Source organism: Amblyraja radiata, chromosome 28 (assembly GCF_010909765.2).
Source record: "Amblyraja radiata isolate CabotCenter1 chromosome 28, sAmbRad1.1.pri, whole genome shotgun sequence".
Lineage (NCBI taxonomy): Eukaryota > Metazoa > Chordata > Chondrichthyes > Rajiformes > Rajidae > Amblyraja > Amblyraja radiata.
The window spans coordinates 24,340,643-24,365,958 of record NC_045983.1 but is presented as its reverse complement, the minus strand read 5'-3'; the positions used below and the strand labels follow the sequence as shown (position 1 = coordinate 24,365,958).

The following is a 25,316-nucleotide window of genomic DNA, read 5'->3' as shown; positions in this document are numbered from 1 at the left end:
AGAGTGTAATAAACTTCCTGCAAATTTCAATCATATTGTCAAGTATCTCCAAAAGGTTCTAACTATATTTTATACTGGGATTCTGCAAGAGACCCACAACTACAGTTTACAGTAGAAAACCAGCTTTGTGCTTGCTTCAGTTAGGTGGGTTTCTTTAACATTTACAGGCCCAGAATATAATATCACCAGAATATAACGTCAGGCAGCTCTTAGGTCTGAAGAAGGGTTTCAGCCCGAAACATTACCTATTTCCTTCGCTCCATAGATGCTGCTGCACCCGCTGAGTTTCTCCAGCATTTTTGTGTACCTTCGATTTTCCAGCATCTGCAGTTCCTTCTTGAACTCTTAGGTGTTTATGGGTTGCTATGCATTGTAACTGCAAACACGTACTTACACAAATACATTTCTACAGACTATAGTTCCAGGGATTTCAGGCTATCCCTCCGAACAGGTGGTGACCCACTCATGGCATTGAGGCTGACTCTCATGGAAGAGCATGCGAATCCCATAAAAAACTATGTGTTTGGGATGGGATATGAGAAGGAGAATTAGGTTCACCTATAGGACTTAAATGACTCAAAATGGCAACACACCACCATCTTCTCAATGGCAATTAGAAGCACACAATGTATATTGATAATTCCAATGCCGCCCATAATCTGCAAACAAATATATAAAATGTAACATCATCTTCTGCAGTCTATGGCAATAGCTGTTCCAATGATGGCTAGCTTTGTCAACTCCATCCAGGTAAGATCACGTAACATTGGTTGTACCCCATAATTAGTTGTTGTCTCCTCTGCTTGTGTATCGCCTTGTTTACAAAAGAGGGAGAAATATTTGTATAACCTGCAGAGTGAAATCAACTTGAATAATACAATTCCATGATGAAAAAGGTAGCATAAATGAACATTCCTTTAATCTGGCATTCGTGAAAATAATTGAAAAACCTTTACAATTTTTCTTCTGCAACTTTTTTTACATACGTCTTTCAAATAGATTGTACTGTTGCATTTTAATATCTTCAGTCAGTGGTGCCTGACCCCTTGCACCTCAGGCATTTCTAAATGTTCAATAGTGGACCCACAAATAAATTGTTTAATGGTGTGCCGCTCTTGACAGATTAAAACACTTGTATAGATGCCAAGAAATCTCTGAACTAGTATTCCTAAATCAGTCCAAAGTAGTGTGGATGAAAACTGTTTCAAATAAAATACTTGCTTTACATTGCATCTTTCAAGACCAAAGGCCTTAAATCAATTCAGTTATTTTAAATTGTAACAATGTAATTGGTTTATGCTTTCTAAATTGAAGTAAATCTTCATTCCTGCAGACGGTACATGGTACTGACTATCAAACTGGCTCCTTGGATTCCATCCAGACCACTGATCGATCAAGAACCATTATTTCAGCGCTGCTTTCTGACTTTGACATACCAAAAGACACAGTTGCAGCTAACACTACTGCATCTACTCCTATCAAATCAAGACGACAAAACAGTAGCCAGCAGGCTAAGTCTCCTGGTAAGAAAATCAAAATTAAATATAAGCTTGAACCTATGCATGGGCATGTCATGCCTCTGTACTTTTTTACTTCTCCATAATTTAAAAAAAAGGTTAAGTACGACTTCAAAAATATTGTTACAGAATTCTTGTTTCTAAAGTCTTGTTTCTGTAAGTTTTAGGATTAAGGATAGGAAGAAGAACTATTTATCATTAAAATAGCAAAGACATTTACAGCTTTAATACATTTTGCTCAATTGATAGACAACATGTTGTTTGACTATTATTGTATTTATGTATTGGGGTCCATAATCTTTTCTCAATATTTTTTAAATGTTTTTGGTAAAAGTTACAGATGCTTCCAACAAAAGTCCAAAATTTGATTATGTTGCTATTGGGTTAAAATATAATTTGGTTTACTGTTGGTGAGCACATGTTGGATTATAAAAGTTATACATACAGTGGAGAGTTCCTGACTTCACTAGATTATTATAAAATAAGCATGTTTTTTTTAATCAAATAGACATCCAAGACAAGCACAACTATACAATGATCATCATTAAACTCTGATAAGCATATGGCTACATACTTAGTTTCCTGTTAGTGCCAGTGCTTTCCTGGGATGGGCACAAACGTTTGAAGTTCTTCCATGAAACATTTGGCCAATAAGCAACCATCCATGGTTCACATACTGATATTTCTTTAATGCATATAATGAGGCTGTTCAGCCCAACAAGTTTACAACATTTCTCAAAGAATGAGAACCCTGAGCAAGTTTGGTTTTCCAACAAAACGCAAGGAATCATGGGATTTGTCAAAGCTCATTCACCATAAAGAAAAAGCGAACAAAGCGCTGGCTGAATAAACTGTGTGTGAATTCTTATCCTTATTCATAATTTATCTGTAAAAATATATTTAATCTGAGGAACGGGGGTGGCAGGCGGGAGAGCGGGCTGTAACAGAGAGCGAGAGGGGGGGGAGATGCGAGTGGAGGACAGGGGAGAGCGCGCACACAAACCCGTGCCTCATCCGCAGCCAGGATCGAACCCTGGTCACCGGCACTGCAAGCGTTGCCGAACCACCATTGGACCGTTCGCCCCGGAGTGTCCCATCCCCACAGGCCCACAGCCAGTGTAGAGAAGAAGCGCCAACTCCAGCCCAATCCCACTTCAACTCCCGAGGAACCCGCCAGGTCGGGGTCGGGCGGGGGTCTCCGGCGCTGTGGCGCTGTTGAGTTGCTACTGGGCCATCCCCGTCCCGTCCCCTCCCGGGTGTCCCGTCCCTGTCCGGGGGCGGCCGAGGGTGTCAGCCCGGGCTTGTAGCCGGTGCGGGGGGTCCGTCAGCTGCAACCTCGCTCATTGTCCAGTGGCTATCGGTTTTCCTTGTCCAGTGGCTGTTCGGCTTTCGACGGCGTTGGAGGGGGGTTGATGGCCAGCCAAACCCCCGGTGCGAGAAAAGGCCGAACACCATCCATCTACGGGGACACACACAAAATGCTGCAGCAACTCAGCGGGACAGGTAGCATCCCTGGAGAAAAGGAATGGGTGATGCTTCGGGTCGAGACCCTTCCCCAGAGATGTTGCCTGATCCGCCCAGTCATCAGCATCCCCGCTGATGACTGGTGCTCGGCCCCTGCAGGCACCGAGGGGGCAAAACGACAGCCACCGGACAAAGAGAGAGGCGCAGCTGACAGTTCTGCCCACGCCGGCTGCAAGCCTGGGTCGACACCCCCAGACAGACGGGACACCCGGGGTTGGGGACGGATATGGCCAAGCAGCAAATCAACAGCGCCCGAGCCCGGCCACGGACCCCGACCCCAAGATTCAAGAGAGCTTATTGTCATGTGCCCCGGATAGGACAATTAAATTCTTGCTTTGCCAGAATGCAAAAGGTGCCTTGCCTAATTGAAAAGTTGGTTTGAGAATGCTAAAGTTGCCTTGCCTAATTGAAAAGTTGGTTTGAGAATGCAGAAATTGCCTTGCCTAATTGAAAAGTTGGTTTGAGAATGCTAAAGTTGCCTTGCCTAATTGAAAAGTTGGTTTGAGAATGCTAAAGTTGCCTTGCCGAATGGAAAAGTTGGTTTGAGAATGCTAAAGTTGCCTTGCCGTCAAAATAATTAAAAGTCTAATCTTGACCACTTCCTGTTTGCGCTGTATATTGATTTTAGGAAAAACGCTACCATGTTGAGATTCTCTCTCCTGTCAATCATGCCATGAAGGCCACGCCCCTTCTGGTGGGAGGGACTATACAACCTGGAAGTGTGGGTGTGGCTCAGTCTCTGCAAGAAGGGTGAGGGAGAGGTCACGACTCTCTGTCTTTAGTGGCCTTGCACCCTGCTTGAAATGGTATGAAACTGCATTTGAATTTGGGTTGCCTTGCACCCTGCTGGAAATGGTAGGAAACAGCACTTGAATTTGGTGGCCTTGCACCCTGCTTGAAGTGGTTTGACACTGCACTCGAATTTGGTGGCCTTGCACCCTGCTTGAAGTGGTATGACACTGCACTCGAATTTGGTGGCCTTGCACCCTGCTTGAAGTGGCAGGAAACTGCACTTGAATTTGGTGGCCTTGCACCCTGTTTGAAGTAGTATGAAACTGCACTTGAATTTGGTGGCCTTGCACCCTTCTTGAAGTAGCATTTCTAGGAATAGCCGTGAGTCAACTGCCAGCCCACCAGCCTTGAGTGAGCTGCCAGCACACCAGGCTTGAGTGACTGAGCTGCCAGCCCAAGAATCCACTTGGCCCACAATGTCCATACTAGCCCTCTGGACACCAGTCCCTTCAGCTCACAACACCCATACTAGTGCTCCAGAAAGCCCCCCTGCCCCACCCCACTGGAAACCAATATTGGAATTGGTGGAGAGGTGGAATATTGCATTGGGGGACCAGCCCTCCCATGTGAAGCTGGGACCCACCCACTTAGTCTAGTATACTATTAAAAGTCTCATCTTCTATGTGTGTGTGTGCCTGTTTCTGTATATGTTCTTCTACCTTCGTCAAAACGCTACGCGCTACATTTGAACCTTTACAGATTATTACTCACATTAACCCGGACGATGCAATAAACAGGTTCCCTTCACATTTCATGCTATATTTCACGTTATTGACAATTCAAGGTTTAAAAAAAGGCAAAAAGCGGTTCTCACAGACAGCCTTTTTCCAGGACTTTCCACTGATGATGTCACAATCCCACTCAAGCTGCCGAGTGCCACAATGACATCACAATGGGACGTTGCCAACGGTAACCGCAGCTTCTCACAGAGAGTCTTTTTACCAGGAGCTCCTAGTGATGATAATCACATTGGGCTCTCAAGCTGCCTAGTGCCACTCCCCCCCCCCCCCCCCCCCGGGTTATTCACACTCACCGCCCTGTCCCCCCCACGGGTTATTCACACCGCCCCTCCCCTTCCCCTCACAGGGTTAGTAACACCCGCAACGACACAGTGAAACAGAATATTCCACCACCTTCCAGTGACGTCAGGGAAGGGCCTCATTTCATAAACAGCTTCATCAGCTCCCCAATGCACACCGGGTCTGCACTTAGTCTATATACTATTAAAAGTCTCATCTTGTATGTGTGTATGTCTGTATGCGTTTTTTTGTATCTTCGTCAAAACGCTACGCGGTAGTGCTGAACATTTTCAACATTCTTACTCACATTTTTCTGTCAACGCCATAATCAGGTTCCCTTCTGAAATTAATGCTATATTTTACAAGTTATTGATGATTAAAGTTTTTTAAAAAAGCCAAAAACATCTTCTGAGAGTGAGACTTTTCTAGCAGCTTCCAGTGATGATGTCACAATGCCACACAGTCCCACCAATCACAATGGGATCTCATTTACACAAGCTGCCGTGAAGATTCCGAAAACCAAAAATGATATCATAATGGCATCTCAGGCACACGCTGCAGTGAACATTCCAAAAACTGAAAATTACATCACAATGTGACCTCTGCTGCTCTCTGTTGCTGATCTCTGTTGTAAGGAGAGGGACATAGTGAGGTAGATTTTAAAGTTTTAAAGTGACATTTAAAAGTTGGATTTCTTCAAAATTGCACTGGCAGTTAGGCAGTTATGACGTCACAACACCCTACCAAGTTTAAAAGGACTTGCACAGTGAGTGAGTGGTGGAAACGGGTTGCGTTGGGGGAATGGGTGTGGTGGAAACGGGTTGTTTTGGGGGAATGGGAGATGGGGGTGATTGGCTCCGGGGGTGAGTGCTGACACTACATTCGGGGACCAGCCTTCCCATGTAATGACGGCCCCCCGTGTTGGGGGACCGGGCCCAACGGGTCCCACTTGGTCTAGTTTGCTCCTTAAATTACAAATGTGCTATCCCAGGAACTAGTCTGGCAATTTTTTTCTTTGTTGTCATGATAGCAAGGTAAAGCCCGGGAACTAAGAACAATGAGCCGAACATCTGTGGTAGGCAAGTTGCTGGAGACCATTGTAAGGAGTAAGATAATATACACATTTGGTTAGACGGAGCTGATTAGGGATAGTCAGCATAGTTTTGTACATGGGAGATCATGTCTTACAAATCTGGTTGAGTTTTTTGAAGAAGTAATCAAAAAGGTTGATGAGGGCAAAGCAGTATACATTGTCTATGTGGACTTCAGCAAGGCATTTGATAAGGTTCCACGTGGTAGGCTGCTCTGGGAGGTTAGATTGCATGGGATCCAGGGAGAGCTAACTGACTGGATAGAGAATTGGTTTCATGGAAGGAAGCAGAGAGTGATGGTGGAAGGTTGTTTTTTGGACTGGAGGTCCGTGTCTAGTGGTGTGCCTCAGGGATTGGTGTTGGGTCCATTGCTGTTTGTGGTTTATATCAACAATTTGGATGAAAATGTAGAAGGCATGATTAGTAATTTTGCAATGACAATTAGCAATGGCTATCTAACAGTCATGGACGGTCACGGTGGCACAGCGGTAGAGTTTCTGCCTTACAGCGAATTGAGCGCCGGAGACCCAGGATGAATCCCGACTATGGGGTGCTGTCTGTACAGAGTTTGTACGTTCTCCCCGTGACCTGCAGGGGATTTCTCCGAGATCTTTGGTTTCTTCCCACACTCCAAAGGCATACGGGTATGTCGGTTAATTGGCTTGGTAAATGTAAAAATTGTCCCTAGTAGGTGTATGATAGTGTTATTGTGCAGGGATCGCTGGGCTGAAGGGCGTGTTTCCGCGCTGTATCTCCAAAACGAAAACAGGAAAAAGAGAGTAGACAATAGTGCGCTTTTTTTTGATTGGCTGAATGTGACCAGAGATAACTACAGGGATCAGTGCTAAGGCCTGAACTTTTTACAATTTGTATAAATAACTTGGATGAAAGCATTAAAAGAATGGTGATACATTTAAAGTCACAAAGACAGGAACAAAACTATGTTGTGAAGAGGGCATAAGAGGCTATGTAGAAATATTGGAAGATTAAGTGAATGACCCAAGGTTTGGCAAATAAGGCATAAAGAAGAACAATGAGGAATAGTCCATTTTGGCAGAAAAAGTAAGGAGCATTTATATAGATGATAAAGATTTCAACACTGTAGTGCATAGGTTGCAAAAGGCTAATATGCAGCTACAGCAAATGATTAAGAAACCGCTCATAATGTTGTTGTTTATTGAATGGGGGATTAAGTACAAAAGTACAAAGGCCATTAGTGAGTCAACATCTTGACTGTTGTCAGCAGTATTAGTCTTTTTTATTTACAGAAGGATGATACGGAAGAAGGGTTATTTACAAAACTCAAAAGCTTAATTTCTGGAATGGGTGGATTGACTTATGAGGAACGGTTAGACATTCTAAACTTTTAGCTGCTGGAGGTTAGAGAAATGAAAGGAACCTAACCTTAAATAGAACATCCAGATGGGTCCATGACAGATGTAGAAAGAATGTTTCCTCTTTTCAGCGAATCTCAAACTAGTGTTGAATTTTTAAGAATAATGGGCACCCATTTAAAATAGAGATGATGCATTTTTTTTCTCTCACAGGATCCTAGGTCTTTGGAAAAGTCTTCCTCAAAGAATAGTGTAAGCAGAGCCTTAAAATATTTTTTATGCAGATATACAGAGATATTTGAGTAAGGGATTAAAGGTTACTGTGGGCAGACAAGTATGCAAAGTTAAGGCTGTATTAAATGCGAGAGCAGACTTGAGGGGCTGTATCAACTATTCCTCCTAATTTATATGTTTGTATATTCCATGTTCTCATGCATCCATTTAATTTTTACATATCCCCTTGAAGCCTACCTGTATCTTCATCACTACTCATATTCTCACAGCAACTTTGGAAATATTACATTTGGTTCTTTTAATCACATAGGGTTTACAGCTAGGAAACAGGCTCTTCGGCCCAACGCATCCATGCCAATGAACATGCCCCATCTATGCTAGACCTATTTGCCCACCTTTCACCCATATCCAGGTTTTTTAGAGTCCTCTACCTTCTTCCCTATGGCAGAAGTGAAATGAAAGCATGGCCAGGGTGGTGTGGGTCCTTGATGATGCTGTCTGCCTCTTTGAGACAATGCCTCCTCTGAATTCCTTAGATGGTGAGGAGGTCAGTACCAATGATGGATGGAACAGTGTCTACCACTTTTTGTAATCTCCTTCATTCCTGGGTTCTCGAGTTACCACACCAGGCCACGATGCAGCCAGTCAATATGTTCTCTACCGTACACGTGTAGAAGTTCAAGAGAGTACTCATCAATGTTATACACCTCTCCAAGATTACTCCCTAGCCCCCTAAACTCCAAGGGATAAAGTCCTAGCCTGTCCAACCTCTACCTTTAGCTCCGCCCCTCAAGTCCTGGCAACATCCACATACATTTTCTCTGCACTCTTTCCAGCTTAATGATTTCCTTCCTCTTGCAAAATAACCAAAACAACGTGTGGCCTCACCAACATCTTGTCCTAACTTTTATATTCAGTACCCTGACTGATGATGGGCAATGTTGCACCACCCTATCCACCCATTATGCCTCTTTCAGGGAACTGTGTACTTGTACTCCTAGAGTACAAGTACACAGTTCCCAGGGGCCTATCTTTCACTATGAAGATCCTGCCCTTTTTTGATTTCCCAAAACACAACACCTCACACTTATCTGCATCAAAGATTTATAGCGAGCAAGATAGTATACTCCTGCTAAATGCAATGGACTGACGTGTAGTACGCAACAGAGCAGAACGTGGGCCATTTCTTCGTCCGTTTAAGTAACCCGACCCGACTTTGTATATCCCTCTCGCAGTGTAATCAGCGTTGCGGGGGAACAGTTTGCGTGTGTGATATAGGGTTAGATTCATAATTCTATTCAATCATAATTCTGTTAAATTTTGTTAAAGATTAATATGTTAACAAATTATGATTCTGTTAATTGTCTTTTTTAATGTTTTTTTTAAAAGCTTTTCCTTTTAAATGGCTCATGCGCTGTGTTTGAGTTGATTTTTGTATTACTCTTGCACTCTGTAATTCATCTAATCACACTGTTCACAACTGCGGTATTTGGAAAAATAATAGCAATATGAAGATTCCAGTTGCTCTACTCTTGGAATCTTGGAATGTTACTTAATGTTCCTTAATGTTTTTTTGTGTCTATGGAATTATTTTTCAACAATAAAATGGGTCTGGCCCAATAGCCAGAGAGTGGAATGAGATCTGTCTGTAATGGTGGGGTTATCTAAATGAAGTATTTAAGAAAATAATTTTTTTGAGCTAGATTAAAAAACGATGTATAACTTAAGGATGGTTTTATTCAGCGACCATGCAACTGATTAGATTGTGTAGGAAAGAACACACATACACACATATATGAATGTGATATAGATGTATATAATCATATAACACACACATATATATTTCTCCAGATTTTTATATATAATGATAACTTTATTTCGGACACAAGGCCCAGACAAGGGACAACATTACATAAAAATACATTGCAAACCTCCCCGCAACTTTACCTTGGCGTCCCAGCCATGCTGATCCGGGCCAGACTTCCCAAACGCTGTGGAAGGAACATAGGCATCTTTTTGCTTTTTATTGTGAGGCCGAGGGGCAGAAAGAAAATGAGGAGAAGATTTTTACCAATGATGTTTGATTTTACGAGGATGTTTCCGTAACCGGCTTCTGTCTCCACACTAGTATCTTTGCTCCGCTATGGCGGACAAAGATGGCGGAGACGGAAGTCGGTTACGGAAATGGGGCCGAAATTTATCCATAAATCTGCCCATAACCGTACTACATCTTTTTCGTCGAGTGGACTATCTTGCTCGCTATAGGATCTTTGATCAACACTCCATTAGCTATTCCTCAGCCAACTTACCCAGCATGTCAAGAGCCTGCTGTAATTGTTGATAACAATCTTTACTATCTAAGATACCACCTACTTAGCACCTACAGTACAGTGCTGACGATCTGAATGCATATATATATATATTTTTTTTAACCCTCGGAATCCTCTCTTGTAACTTACGTACCACATATTTTAGGCTCAATGGTCTAGTTCCATGGCTTTACCTTATAGCCGTTCTTATATAGACGCTGACCATTTGCCACACTCCAGTCATCTGGCAGCTCACCCGTGTCTAATGATGATTCATATATCTGAGCCAGGACTCCCACAATTACTTCTCTAACTTCCCACAGCGCCCTTGAATATCAACCTGCGTACACCCTAGGAAAACCAGGTCTCCTACGATCTGTCATCAAGACATTTCCATTAACTGTACCAACTTTCCTAGCCTTCATGTTTTTCTCCACAGTAAAATCAGAGGAGAAATATTGGGGACCTTACCCATTTCCTGCAGCTCCACACATAGAAAACTGCTTTGGTTTCTAAGCAACACTATTTTCACTCCAGTTATCCTCTTTCCCTTAGTGATGTTCATTGATGAAGCTGCTGAAACTAGTTGAGCATAGGACATTGCACTGAAGGAACATTTTCTTTGAAACTATTTGAAACAAAATGGTACTAGCAATCTATTCAATATTAACACCAGAAAAATGGCTTAGACAAATCTCTAGCATTTCCTCAAATTGTTTAGAATTTTGGATTATCATCTATGAAGTATATTTATCTGCTTAAATCCTTTCCCTATCAGCAGACTTTTCTTTATTATATATAAAACCCTAAAATGGATTAAGAAAGCTAAATTGAGAGATGCATTTTCCCTTCCGCTCCCTTTCCCTTTCCCTTCCCATCTATCTGTTTGCTAAAATATTGAAAAAGCCATTTTATTTAATGACCACAATATGTTGAAATGTTTTTTGAATTTACTTTGCAATTGGATTTTTAGTTTTTCCTGGTAGAAGTTCTACAACACTCATTTGTCCTTGTAGTTGACCAAGTATTGACCAGGCTTGAGCATGCTTAGCTCAAGAGACTACATATCTCCCCAGAAAGCCAGCAACATTTGATTCCAGGAGACCTATAATATAGTTAAATATCACTTAACTATGAAGGAGTGCCAAAATGGATGTATCATTCATCTCAGTCTAAGACACTACAAGAAATACAAACTTAACAAGCAGATATAATTCAATTATTGCTATAATGCTTCTCTATCCATGACCAAAGTTAAGAAAATGGGTTATTGTACTCGAGTATTTAACTATGCTAAAAAGTTATTTCATCATAATATAACAATGTGGTGTGCCGCTACAATAATATAATTGCTGTGAAAGTAAATTATACAACTAAACTGTTTATAAACCAATGTAAAAATAGTGTATTAAAAATAGATGTACAAGCTTCATACAGTATTTTGACAATTCTAAACAGTTTAATAATTAGATCTTGTTTCAATTAGATCTTCATCTTCTTGTGGATGTGGCCTGTAACCAGGATCACTTTCAAAAAGACGAGGATATTTGTGTTTGGGAGACAGAAGCCAGCCATTCTCCCCAGCTCTCACCTTAGCCATCTAACAACTACAAGTAGCCTGAAAGTTATACTTTTTACATTAAAATATTAGTATTTAATATTCTGCTTTCTAATTTGCTTTAGTTTCTTGTATTATTTCAGAAAACTTAAGTTTTATATTTTAAGCTAATACTTAAAATGGTGCAGAAATCATATTTAGTTAAACTCTTCAAATACAATATTTTAACATTGCATTAATTCAATTATTCTTTGTAGTTTCTGTTGTAAAACAATGTCTAATTTCTGTAGTAAATATTCAGCTTTCTTGAATATCATTATAGTCATGTAAAGTATATGCAGAAACTGGAAGGAGAATATGATTTGTGGACTCTTTTGCTATCAATGTAAAATACTATACTGTAACTTTGGATTCCATCACATAAAATAATTTTACATAACTTTCTTTGTGTATCTTAAAAATGAATTAATGTTGCAATATTGCATGGTTCTAATGGGCATAAAAGTGATTGCAACAAAAGTACTAATAGGTTAACCTCCCTCAGACCAAAATAGACTGTGTGAAATATATTTGTTTTGCTTTTCTTAATTTCTTAATTATATTTGCTTTGTTACATTGGCTTTTTGAGTATTATGCATCTTGCATTATCAGAGGTTCGTTACAAAATGTAATTACATCATCATTAGGGAAACTTTATCAACAAAACAGCAGCCAACAGATTTTTTTTTAAAGTGTTGGTGGGCAAAGCAACTTCTCGCTTTGAGTTTATAATTTAATGGACCTTCATAGACATTGAAAATTTGAAGTGGTGAAATAAAATTATTTTTGAAAGCTTCTTTAAAACATTTTCCATTAATACTTTTGACCAAAACTGTACATTTTCAAATTTCCTTTGAAGTTATCCAGCTCCAGGTTTTGCTGTAAAGTGAGGTTTGTTATTAGAAATGACTTTAATGTTTTAAATGTACTTGAATTATATCAATTGCTGTCTGGATAACTAAAGGAAGCACAACTTGCACATACTAATATTTTTAGCTATGAGTTTTAAGAGACTGCAGAATATTCCTTATTTAAATGAATTTATTGGTACAAAGCAGGGTACCCCCTCAGCAGCAACATCATTATCATGTAATAACATTTTGTATAAATAATTTCTGGTTTGAGAAGTTTAAAATATAGAAGCAATAGATTGCTTACATTCTGAACCACAAACTAAAGTGGAAACCCATAGCTGGCTACATGAAAATATCACCACTAAAGATATTTAACCATATTGTTCACTCATTTATTGAGAACATGTGGCCATATGTATCTATTATTATCACTGGGAGCATAGATTAAAGATACCAGGCAGTTCACTTGCAAGAAGGATTAATTAAACAAATATGATGACTGCTTTTTCTATGAACAGTAATGATGAAGAATAGAACCATCCAGATTGGGCATTACCACTTCAATTTGTTTTGTTTTATATAATTGTTTGTTTTATTTTCATCTATTTAATATAAAGTATGTATCTAATAGGTTAAATTTAGAATGCTGTTTTATTACATACTCCACATGATATATATTCTGTAATTAACAGCATATTAAAAATGTTTTGTTTCTTCATCTTGTACCTCTTTGGGATTTTTAATATATATTCATCAGATCATATGATAACAAACACCACTTACTTGTCCTGAATGGCATGTACTTTGATATATACCATCATATTTTACACGTTTTGTTAGGCTGGGGAGAGTAGTTCATAGAGAATAATTAAACATGCTATTTAGAATAATATAATAGTTCAAGATATTTGATCTGTTGTGTCCGCAATGGACACTTAAATTGCTGTCGAGTTTAGCTGATGTCTTTCTTTAAATATTTGCAAATTGACTCTAATTACTGTTGTTACAAAATTCGATTTCAAAAACTACCATTATTATTAGACAACAAATTCCAAATTGTAACTTTCTGAATTTAAAAAATGTCTTTTACCAATCATTAATCTGTGCTTTCTAGTTATTAACAATAAAGAGAAACTAAACTATTAATGATTTAAGCCGATAAAATAATTTCTAAACTAATAATCACATTATCAAATCTCTGCTTAGCCTCCATTTACCCTTACATGCCTATCCAATTAATTATCATCTCTTGGTGACATAATGGTTCAAATAAATCTCTTCTGCACCCACCATAAGTCCATATATCCTTTGTGAAACATGTAATGCCAGAAATAAGATACTAAATAGCAAATTGCAGCTGGGCTTGTATATTTAGAATCTTTAGCCTCGAGTATTAAAATTCATGATCACGTATTCATCTCTAAATACCTTGATTCCAACCATTTATTTAAACTGATTGTGAAATAATATACTTTTTTTTCTTCATATAAATTTCATTGTAGAAATATAAAAAATAAAAATATGCAAAGTATCACAAAATCAGTGGATTCTAATTACTTCAAAATCCTTAATATTAGATTGATTTAGAATAAATCCCAAAACATTTTTTTGTTCCTGTTTTCACTTTACTTTGTCGCCTGTTTGATTGACAAGTCTACAACTGGAAAAGCAGATGAGTTCGTTATTTTTAAATTATTAATTCATAGAATGTGGAATTTATGTCCATCCTAGAAGACCCTTAGGAATGCACTAATGATTCACGTTCGTAAACTATAGCAGTCCGTGTGGAGAGGTTAGGGTGCAAATTTCAAGAATAATGATCCAGTGATGGTAAAGAAAACAATTTCCTGACAAGGTAGTGTTTGACTTAGAAGGGAACTTTAAAAGATTGATGTTGCCATGCATGTGTTGTCCACGTCTTTTAAAATACAAAATTGTTTTTAGGAAATGATTTTGTAAACGCCTTTGGTAATTGTTGCATCTAGTTGATTGTAGACACTGCAGCAGAAGTGCACCAGGTTGGAATGAGCAACATTATGAATAGGATGACCAATACGGCTGATTTGTCCTGCATGGTATTAAGATTTTGACCCCTATTGGAAATGCACACATTCAGGAAAGTGAAATGTATTGCATCCCACTCCTAATTTGTACCTTGGAAGCGATAGAAAGTTGTTTGTGAAGCTAAGCATTGAATATAAAGCCTGTAAAAGTCATTGCATTTGTGACAATAGTCATTGATAACTTGCAGGCTCTTGAGAGTGGAGAAATTAACACTGGCTGCCATTGTAAAATCATTTGACTTTGGTAGCATGATTATTATTTGTGACATATCAATCAAATATTTATCCATGTCCTGCTGAATGCAGGTATGGACTGGTTCATTTTCTGGTTCTGTGTTGAATTGAATATGTTAATAATGAAGGAACATCTTCACATGATGAACTAATAGATAGATAGATAGATATAATTTATTGCCACACAACCAGGGTTGGTGGAAATTTGGGTTGTCAGCAGCAGTACAATAATAAAGAACACACAATAAAACTGTAACACAAACATCCACCACAGCATTCATCACTGTGGTGGAAGGCACAACAATTTGGCCAGTCCTCCTCCATTTCCCCCCCGTGTACAGGACCAGATTCCAGTCAGTCCAGGATTGGCTCTTCCTCACCGGAGACCGCGGCTTTAGATTGTTGCAGGCCGGCGGTCGAGATTTAAAGTCCCCGCCGCAGCCAGAAGCACCGTAGACTGCAGGGCCGGCGGTCGAAGCTCCCCTCCAGGGGTGATGGTAAGTCCATGCCGGCCCCGCGGTAGAAGTTGGCCGCGGGCCGGCAGTGATAGCTTCTTCTTCCCCCGGGTCCCCCACGAGGGATCCCGGGCTGTAGACGCCGCACCAGCTGGAGCTCTGCAGACCGCGGCTTCAGGCTGCGACTTCAGGCTGCCGGCAGCCCCGGGCCAGCGAAACGGAGCGCTCCCTTCCAGCGAGCCCCAGCGAGGGCTCACCCGCTCCACGTCGAGAGTCCACGCTGCGCCCGCCGCTGAAGCCCCGGGCGTGTCTCCGGGAAAGGCCGCGTCGATCCTTGATGTTAGGCCACGAGGGAGGTGACCTGGAAAAAGTCGCCTCTCCATGGAGGAGGTGACCGAAGCGGTTTCCCCCTTACCCCCCCACACCACCCCCCACACAAGACACACGAAGAAACACAAAATACAGACTTTAAAACATACTAAAAAATAAAAAAAAGCTGGAAAAACTGACGCGCTGCTGACATGGCTGCACACAGAGGAGCGCCCCCTGACACCCGCTGTTAAACAGTAATGATACTGTTAAAAGGAAACCATACAGTAATATCTTGAGACAGAGAATAGTGACTGTTAACCACAACCAACTTTACAAATTGGATTGTATTTTAGTGGACTAAATTGTGTTAAGTGTGTGTCTTGGTTTTTGTGTAATGTCATGTCTGCAGGAATGAAATTTCGTTCAAATCATGTCTGTTTGAATGACAATAAAAGGCATTCTATTCTATTCTATTCTAGCTTGGTGCTACACTTTGTCAAAGCTTTACACTTTAGCTTAAAGTCAATCTTTCTCACCTCACTGCTGCCCTTCAGCTTCTCCACATCTCTGACCATGGTTTCTTGTGCAGTTCCACCCACTTTGTTCCAATATTGATAGCCATACCTTCAACTGCCAAGGCTCACAAACCTGACTGGCCTGGTAGACCCATTCTTTCTGCCTGTTCGAGCCCTACCAAACCTATTTCCACATACCTCGACTCCATCCTATCCCCCCTGGTTAAATCCCTCCCTACCTATGTTCAAGACACCTCAGACACACTCCGTCGTCTCCGGGAATTCCAATCTCTAGGCCCCCATCCCCTCATCTTCGCCATGGACGTCCAGTCACTCTACACCTCCATCCCCCACCAGGAGGGTCTCAAAGCCTTCCGTTTCTTCCTCGACCGGAGAACCAGCCAATCCCCATCTACAGATACTCTCTTCCGCCTAGCGGAGCTGGTCCTTACCTTTAATAACTTTTCGTTTGACTCTTCCCATTTCCTCCAAATACAAGGCATAGCTATGGGCACATGCATGGGCCCTAGCTCTGCCTGCCTCTTTGTAGGGTACGTCGAACAATCCTTGTTCGAGACGTACCAGGGCCCCATCCCCGACCTCTAACTCTGCTACATCGACGACTGCATTGGTGCTACCTCCTGCACCCACACACAACTCGTTGACTTCATCCATTTCACCACTAACTTCCATCCGGCACTCAAATACGCCTGGACCATTTCCGACACTTCCTTACCATTTCTTGACCTCACTATCTCCATCGCAGGTGATAGACTTCTGACCGACATCCACTATAATCCCACTGACTCCCATGGCTATCTAGACTACACTTCTTCCCACCCTGTTTCCTGTAAGGACTCCATGACCTACTCCCAATTCCTCCCTCTACGCCGCATCTGCTCCCAGGACGAGGTGTTCCACACCAGGGCATCGTAGATGTCCCCATTCTTCAGGGAACGGGGGTCCCCCTCCCCTACTATAGATGAGGCTCTCACCAGGGTTTCTTCCATACCCCGTAACACTGCTTTCTCTCCCCATCCCCCCACTCGTAACAAGGGCAGAGTCCCCCTAGTCCTCACCTTCCACCCTTCTAAGTAAAGTAAAGTATCCTTTATTGTCATTCAGCCATTTCAGTCTGAACGAAATTGTCTACTAGCCGTCACATACAACAAATAATCCTCCATCATTTTCGCCGCCTCCAACGTGACCCCACCACTCGCCACATCTTGCCATCCCCTCCCCTGTCTGCTTTCCGCAAAGACCGCTCCCTCCGTAACTCCCTGGTCAATTCATCCCTTCCCACCCGTACCACCCCCTGCCCGGGCACTTTCCCTTGCAACCGCAAGAAATGCTACACTTGTCGCTTTATCTCCCCCCTTGACTCCATTCAAGAACCCAAGCAGTCGTTCCAGGTGCGACAGAGGTTCACCTGCACATCCTCCGACCTCATCTATTGCATCCGCTGCTCTAGATGTCAGCTGATCTACATCGGTGAGACCAAGCGTAGGCTTGGCGATCGCTTCGCCGAACACCTCCGCTCAGTCCGCAATAAACAACCTGATCTCCCGGTGGCTCAGCACTTCAACTCCCCCTCCCATTCTGAATCCGACCTTTCTGTCCTGGGCCTCCTCCATGGCCTGAGTGAGGACCACCGGAAATTGGAGGAGCAGCACCTCATATTTCGCTTGGGCAGTTTATACCCCAGCGGCATGAACATTGACTTCTCCAATTTCAGGTAGCCCTCACTGTCTCCTCTCCTTCTCAGCTCTCCTTCAGCCCTCTGGCTCCTCCTCTTCCTTTCTTCTTCCCGCTGCCCCCCCCCCCCCCCCCCCCCCCCCCCCCCCACTCTACATCAGTCTGAAGAAGGGTTTCGGCCCTATTTCCTTCGCTCCATAGATGCTGCCGCACCCTGAGTTTCTCCAGCACTTTTGTCCACCTGTGCAATTAATTTACTACTTCCTTCTCATCCTTTCACAATAATGACGCATTTTGTATCACCTTTAACATAAACTATCCCAAGGTGTTTCACAGGAGTCCTAACAAACGGATCAAACAAAATTTGTCACGAAGCCACATAAGGAGATTATAGAGGCAATGGATAAAAAATACCAAACGGAACACTTTGAACAAACCATTGCCTCTATAATTACTTAAAATTGGAGAATTCAGCTTCTGGAAGCAGCAAACATTTCTTCATTGATTTCCTAAATGGTACACAGCACCTTCAATTATCTGGTGCCTTATGCTGCTGTATTCCATTAGATTTATCCAGATAGACAATAGGTGCAGGAATAGGCCATTTGGCCCTTCGAGCCAGCATCGCCATTCAATGTGATCATGGCTGATCATCCCCAATCAGTACCCCGTTCCTGCCTTCTCCCCATATCCCCTGACTCTGCTATTTTTAAGAGCCCTATCTAGCTCTCTCTTGAAAGCATCCAGAGAACCGGCCTCCACCGCCCTCTGAGGCAGAGAATTCCATAGACTCACCACTCTGTGAGAAAAAGTGTTTCCTCGTCTCCATTCAAAATGGCTTACTCCTTATTCTTAAACTGTGGCCCCTGGTTCTGGACTCCCCCAACATCGGGAACATGTTTCCTGCCTCTAGCATGTCCAAGCCCTTAACAATCTTATATGTTTCAATGAGATAGCCTCTCATCCTTCTAAACTCCAGAGTGTATAAGCCCAGCTGCTCCATTTTCTCAGCATATGACAGTACCGCCATTCTGGGAATTAACCTTGTAAAACTACGCTGAACTTCCTCAATAGCAAGAATGTCTTTCCTCAAATTAGGGGACCAAAACTGCACACAATACTCCAGATGTGGTCTCACTAGGGCTCTGTACATCTGCAGAAGGACCTCTTTGCTCCTATATTCGATTCTTCTTCCCACCGCCGAGATACTTGAAATGCATCTTGAAAGTGTCTATTGTTTTTTGTTTCTTGGCGTGAAAGGGAATCTAATACTTTTCTGTGTTTCTGCCTTTGATCTGACTAATCATAAACCAGACCTCAAGCTAGTCTGAACAATTTTGATGCATGACAATCTGTCATCAGACATAATACGACATATTACCAAAGTAGTTAAGATATTTGGGATTGTACACTCATTTGCACCATAATGGAATTGAAATCTATTATGAAATAAGGTGACATTTCTTGATGATTTTTAATCAAACATGCTCCCTCATTCCACTCACAATGATCCTGCAGGTCTACAGAATTAGATTCCTTTCTTTATTTTCCAATTCCATGAGGAAGAAAAGTGACCAGCCTAACTAAGGTGAGAATTAGTGGCCACATATGTACAATCGTATTCATCATATAAACACTCCCAACTTACATGATTGGGGACTTAAGTAAACTTAAGCCCACTGATGCTCATGTAGCCTCTGCGTCAAAATTCCTACGTGGTCTTAATGTCGAATAGTAATTTACGTGTGTGCAATAGCACTTGCATTTCTGACATGTAACATCCAACTTACACAAGGATTTGTGGGGCATAACATTTATGTAAGTAGGGGTGTGTCTGCTTCCTGCCATTAACATTTCTTTAAAGGAGCCCAGGGAAACTGTGCTTTTCTGTGTGGTGTGGCGGCACCTATTGGCAGCGGCTCGACTACAGTCCGTCTGTCTTTTTTTTATTTTTGTCTTTTTAAATGTATGTTTTGAGCCTAGTTTTTATTATTTTTCTTTAGCTGTGTGTATGTGGGGGGGTGGGGAAACCGTTAGTCTCTTCCCCGTTCGGGGACCCGACTTTTTCCCTGTCGGGTCTTTGGTGTCGTTGGGCCTAACATCGTGGAGCCAGTGGCGGCCTCCGGCCAGGACCAGCCTGAGGGCTCCAGTCGCGGAGCCTGTGGACCTGACATCGCGGAGCTGGCCGACTTCGGAACGGGAAGAGCTGTGGTGGCGCATGGCTGCGACCCGACTTCGGAGCTTCGGAGGCTCCAGCCGCAGGCCCCGTGTACAGGAACATCAGGAGCTCGGGGGTCCCTGGTGGGAGACCGGAGCTCCCGCAACGGCAACTTCTCCCGCTGGAATCGCGGGGTTTAAAGGACACGGAGCCGGGCCTAACATCGCCCGGTGCAGCTTAAAAGGCCACAGGACTTACCATTGCCCGCCGGGGGCTTTAACATCGGGAGCCCCATCACCTCGACGCTGCAGTTGGACTGATGGACTGCGGGAGAAGAACAAAGGGAAGAGATAAGACTTTGCCTTCCATCACAGTGAGGAGATGTTGGAGATCCACTGTGATGGATGTTTATGTAAACTGTGTTAAGTGTGGGTCTTGGGTTTTTTTTTTTGTAATGTAAGACTGTAGAAAATGCAATTTTGTTCAAACCTTGTCTGTTTGAATGACAATAAAAGGCATTCAAATCTATTCTATTCTATTCATATAATGGACTCCAGTTCTTCATACAGAATTTGCAAAATCTCCACAGTAGTCATGAAGACAAGATTGACACAAAATGCTGGAGTAACTCTGCTGGACAGGTGGCATCTGAGGGAAGGAATGGGTTTCAGGTCGAGATCCTTCTTCAGACTGACACTGCAGCCAGTCAACAGCTGCTCACTGTCAAACATAGATTGCCACTAAGTAACATCCCCTTTGTCAGTGCTGTATTGACTGCATGTAATGAAAAGATATCTTCTCTAAATCCACCCCGCAAACACATGTAATCATTATATATCAGTATTTATATCTTATTTAAAAACATTCAAAATTATTCCTGTTGCAAAATCATGTCTCCAATCCATAAGATCACTTTTTGATTAAATAGGATGTGACATGTTGACAGACTGTCAAGCAATAAACAGGTAAAATTAATACGTGGGGAAAGAAAGATATATTTTTAGCACAGAAAACAAAATCACTTAGGATAGATGAGATATCACTGTGGGGATCAGGTCACCATGTATTTAGTATTAATTAAATGATATTTGGGTCAGCTGCTATCAAAACTAGAACAATGGGATTGGTCAAGAAGATAATATGGCAAGACAGAATTCAGCTAGGTCAGCTGGTTCGCCATGAGTTAAATGCATTTATGTTTACAGATTTTTGGTCAAAGGCCTTCCTTTGTTGAAGGCAGCCATCACAAAACAAAGAGCAGTGGCTCTTTGTGTTAAAGAATATGTTAAATAATGTATCACTTGGAACACTTCATATTAAAAAAATTCTTAAAAATGTAATACATCCATGTGAACAATATACAGATACTGGAATAATACAATCAAATGCTTATTTGCAGAAGCACAGTTATAAATCTAATCAGTTGTGTATTTATTCATCTCTTCATCTTCTTGGCTACACTATAAATTCTTCATTCCTGACGTACTTAACATTTCTGAAGTAACCATTCCAGGCTACAGTAATTACACTGGAGATCACTATTTCAGGTAGTTTTCATATGTAACTAATTTCACGTGTTGTACTATAATTATTAACTTAAACACAATTGTCTCCATAATCATACATGACCATGAACACATTGTATTACAGATTTTTTTAAAGTTGTTTACATTATACTGAACATGGATTAATAACTTTTATCGTCAAATAGTTGCAACTGTGCATAGTATCCAATAATGTACCAAATAAAATGAATTAAGTTGCAACAATTTTGACTTTAATGGGTTCAACAGTACTTTATTGTAAGTACACTACTGTAATAGGCCTTTCTCACGGGGCGACTTGATGCAAGAGGTAACCAGAGTTGAACATCGTGGGAACCTCGTACGATAACCGTACGGCATTCGTGGACCACCGTGGACCACCGTGGCGCTAACGGCAGGTACTCGTGTAACTTGTCGACTCGGGAGAAAATTCAAGCAAGCTTGAATTTCTCCAAGAGTGACTTGTACACTTGTGGTTGAACATTGAAACATTATATGGACGTAGTGGCCAGTGCGATATCCGTAATAACTCTTGCGTTTACCGTGGGAACTCCTGCGAACGGTGAACCCGGAAGCTGGACAGAGGGGACAGAAGGTGAGTTTTAGTATATTTTAGTTGTTGGCCACTCACCATTTGGTGTGACATCTAGAGTCCTTATGTTAATGTGTGTTTTTTCCTCTTAGGCATTACTTTGTTTCTGTTGGAGGCTCCACATTTTATTATAGCCTGAAGTGTGATAAAGCTTTTAACTCAGCAGTTTGATTGTCAGTGCTTGTTTACCTCATTGTTAAATAAATATATTTTTTACTATCAGATTGATGTCTGCAATTCTTCATTAACACATCACTACAAGATGAATGTCTCTAATGTTATAATCCCTCTCATGCTGAAACACAAAATAGTTGAAGGGAGGTGATATAATCACATTTTCATTCTTTTTCATTTTTGAGTGTTCATGTCCCTCAATTGCTAAGCTATTTAAACGTTTGAAAGTTTCACCTCTCAGTAGATAATTAAATAAGACAATCATCACGGTCAATGTGAGACAAAGTCTTTATTCCTATTTGACAATATAAAAAGACGACCTCTTGCACATATTGAGAGAAGGTGCATCACACCAAACAACATTTGTCTAAAAAAGGACTTCGCAAACATGAAAATCAACAAATGAGGCACGCTAGATTTTTTAAAACAGATTCTATTCATTAACCTCCGCAACAAGCCTAAACTCAGGCAATAAAAGGGACAATGCAATGTGCTAAATGGCAGGTTTTGCGGACGACCATCTTATAGGAAGCACTTTTCAGAGGACAACACTAGAAAGTGAAACAAAGAGAAGTAAGCAGGATTACAACGGGACATTATTATCAGCTTATTTTCTATGCATGTCTGCTAACATGCAGTAGTGTTCCTGTGGTCGGCTACCCATCAATAGAGCTGTCCTGCCACGGCACACTCCCCAATTGTGAATTGTAGTAAGCGCAGAGATGGCCTCTTTGCTCTTTCCCACTGTATGTGCCCGAGTTACCTTTGAAACGCTGCAGTGGGACCATTTCCGCCTTGGTTGCACCACTTCTGCATGTACCTAGTGTTATTCCCCCTGTGTCACTGTCCACTAGGTCACCGTCTTGGATGGCTGTTGCTGATCCTGCAGCTGCACCACTCATTCGGATCAGGTTGTGCAGAACACATGCTGCATATACTATAGTCTCAACATTCTTGGGCTTCTGCTCCATTGTCTTGAGCAAGCATCTAAATCTGTTTGCCAAGATGCCAAAATAATTTTCTACAACCCTCCTAGCCCTTGACAGCCTGTAATTGAAGATCCTCTGTTCCCTAGTTAGATTCCTCTGTGGATATGGCTTCATAATCCAGGGCCGTAGTGCAAAGGCTTTGTCAGCAACCATCGCATATGGGATGTCCGGGCTGTCTTCTCCTGGCAGAGGTTCTGGATCAGGCATGCCTGCTGTTCCACCTTCCATTTTCTTTCCAAGCCAGGTTTCTTTCCAAATCCGGCCATCACCAACACTTCCAGGTGTGCCCACGTCCACATACAGGAAGTTGTAGTTATGATCAACCACTGCCAAGAGTACAATTGAGTGGAATTTCTTGTAATTGAAATAATTTGAGCCACCTCTGGGTGGACAACGAATTGCCACATGCTTGCCATCCAAAGCCCCACATGTGTGAGCAAAGTTCCACCTGTTTTCAAACCCCAGCGCCACTGTCTTCCACGCATCTGGTGTACTGGGGCATTCCATCACTTCAGCTGCATAAAATTTGATGATCGCCTCACAGGTTTCTCAGACAATACCACAGATGGTGTTGGTGGCGACAAGAAAGTTGTAAGATAGACTTTTATAAGAATCGCCTGAGGCCAAGTAGCGGAGGGTGATTGCTATGCGCAACCCTGGTTCCAGTGCCTTTCTCATTACAGTGTCAGTCTTCTTCAGCAGAGGTCCCAAATTATTCTTCAGCTCATTAAAGAGCTCGGGTGGAATTCTGACAAAGTTTGTGAATGCACTTTTATCCTCTTCGCACAGCACATTAAGCAGTTTATCATATTGGCCAAATAGAGGTCTCCGTTGAAAGATGGGCTTCACCCAGTGAGACTTCCTCTTAATTCTCTTTTTAATTTATCTCACCCTTCTGCCTTCACGCAAGCGTCCTCGATTCACATAGAGGGCTGCTGCATACAGCGTGTCAATGAAAAACACCACCATCCTGTACTCGAAACTACTTAGTACAGGCATGTCTCCAAATGAGCCAATTTAACCAAGGGAGGATATTTATAGTGTCTGGAAAAAAAAGTGACATCATTTGTGCCACGTGATGATTTATCAACACTTCACAGTTCACAATGTTCATTCAAGATTTAACGGGAAAGCTCGGGAGACAGACAAGTCACTCGCACAAATAACAGAAATGCCGAGTACCCGTGGGAACTCTTTATCTACCCCCCGTTATATCGTGTGATATCGTGCTAGACCACGACCACTTCACTCTGGTTACATCTAGCGTCAAGTCGCCCCGTGAGAAAGGCCTATTAGGGGCACCAATGTTGAGGGTGAGTGTGCAGGAAATGTTATGACCAATTCTAACCAACTGAGGTCTGCCTGAATTCCTGAAGCCAATTGCAGATGGAGGTCCAAAGGCCAAAGCTAAGGACCAGAAGTTTAGAAATGAGCTTATTTGGAATTATATGTTCAAGACAGAGTTATAGTCAATTATAGCATCCTGACATATGTGTTCTTACTGTCAAGGTAATTCTAGGGCTGAATGTAGTGCACAAGACACGGGTTCTGCCATAGACCAATATTCCTGTATACGAGTCAAGAGTGTTTTATTGTCATATATCCCAAATAGAACAATGAAATTCTTACTTGCTGCAGCACAACAGAATATGTAAACATAGTACACTATAAATAATATGATAAACAAGAGGAAAAAAAGTTCAGTGTGCATACATACACATTCTCACAAGTACACACATATATAAATATATATATACTAGGCCAGGTGGGACTCGTTGGGTCCCGTCCCCTCAACACGCGGATGCTGGGGGGGGGGGGGGGGCGGGGGGGCGGCCTGCGGCGTCACACACACCCTAGCCACCCCCCACACACACAGGGGGGGGGGAAAGGGAGGTAAAGGGAGAGGGAGGTAAAGGGAGAGGGGGAGGGGGAAGGTGGAGGGGGAGAGAAGGGGGAGAGAGAGAGGAGGGGAGGGGAGGGGAGAAAGGAAGGGGGAGAGAGGAGGAGGGGTGGGGGAGATGGAGAGGAGGTCGCCCCCGTGATCGCCAGTTGGGATCGGTATCACCAGTCCCTGCCATCGACGGAGGAATCGCAGGTCTCTATAGACGGCCTCTCCCAGAGGGAGTAATGGCCGCCAATGCCACCTTCCCACCTCACTGCCCCACGCCAGCATGGCGATAACGACCACCGTTGCCATGTTCTAGAACCTCAAGGAGCCCAGCGGAGCGCGGAGCACAACCTGAGCAGCAGTTTTAAAAAGTTAAGTGACAAATTTAAAAAAGTGAAAGTTAAGAAGCCAAGAAGTACAGAAGTC

At 42.2% G+C, this 25,316-nt stretch overlaps 1 protein-coding gene across 1 annotated transcript in view; it reads left to right on the top strand.

The window, feature by feature from the left end:
* The window catches only part of hsf5 (heat shock transcription factor 5), a 43,230-nt gene extending 31,814 nt beyond the window's left edge, over window positions 1-11,416 (top strand). Inside the window, exons 5-7 of the mRNA XM_033046394.1 lie at window positions 700-750; window positions 1,334-1,523; window positions 11,307-11,416. Of these exons, the coding sequence (XP_032902285.1) occupies window positions 700-750; window positions 1,334-1,523; window positions 11,307-11,416 (351 nt within the window). The remainder of the gene's footprint in view (window positions 1-699; window positions 751-1,333; window positions 1,524-11,306) is intronic.
* The last annotated feature ends 13,900 nt before the right edge of the window (window positions 11,417-25,316 follow it).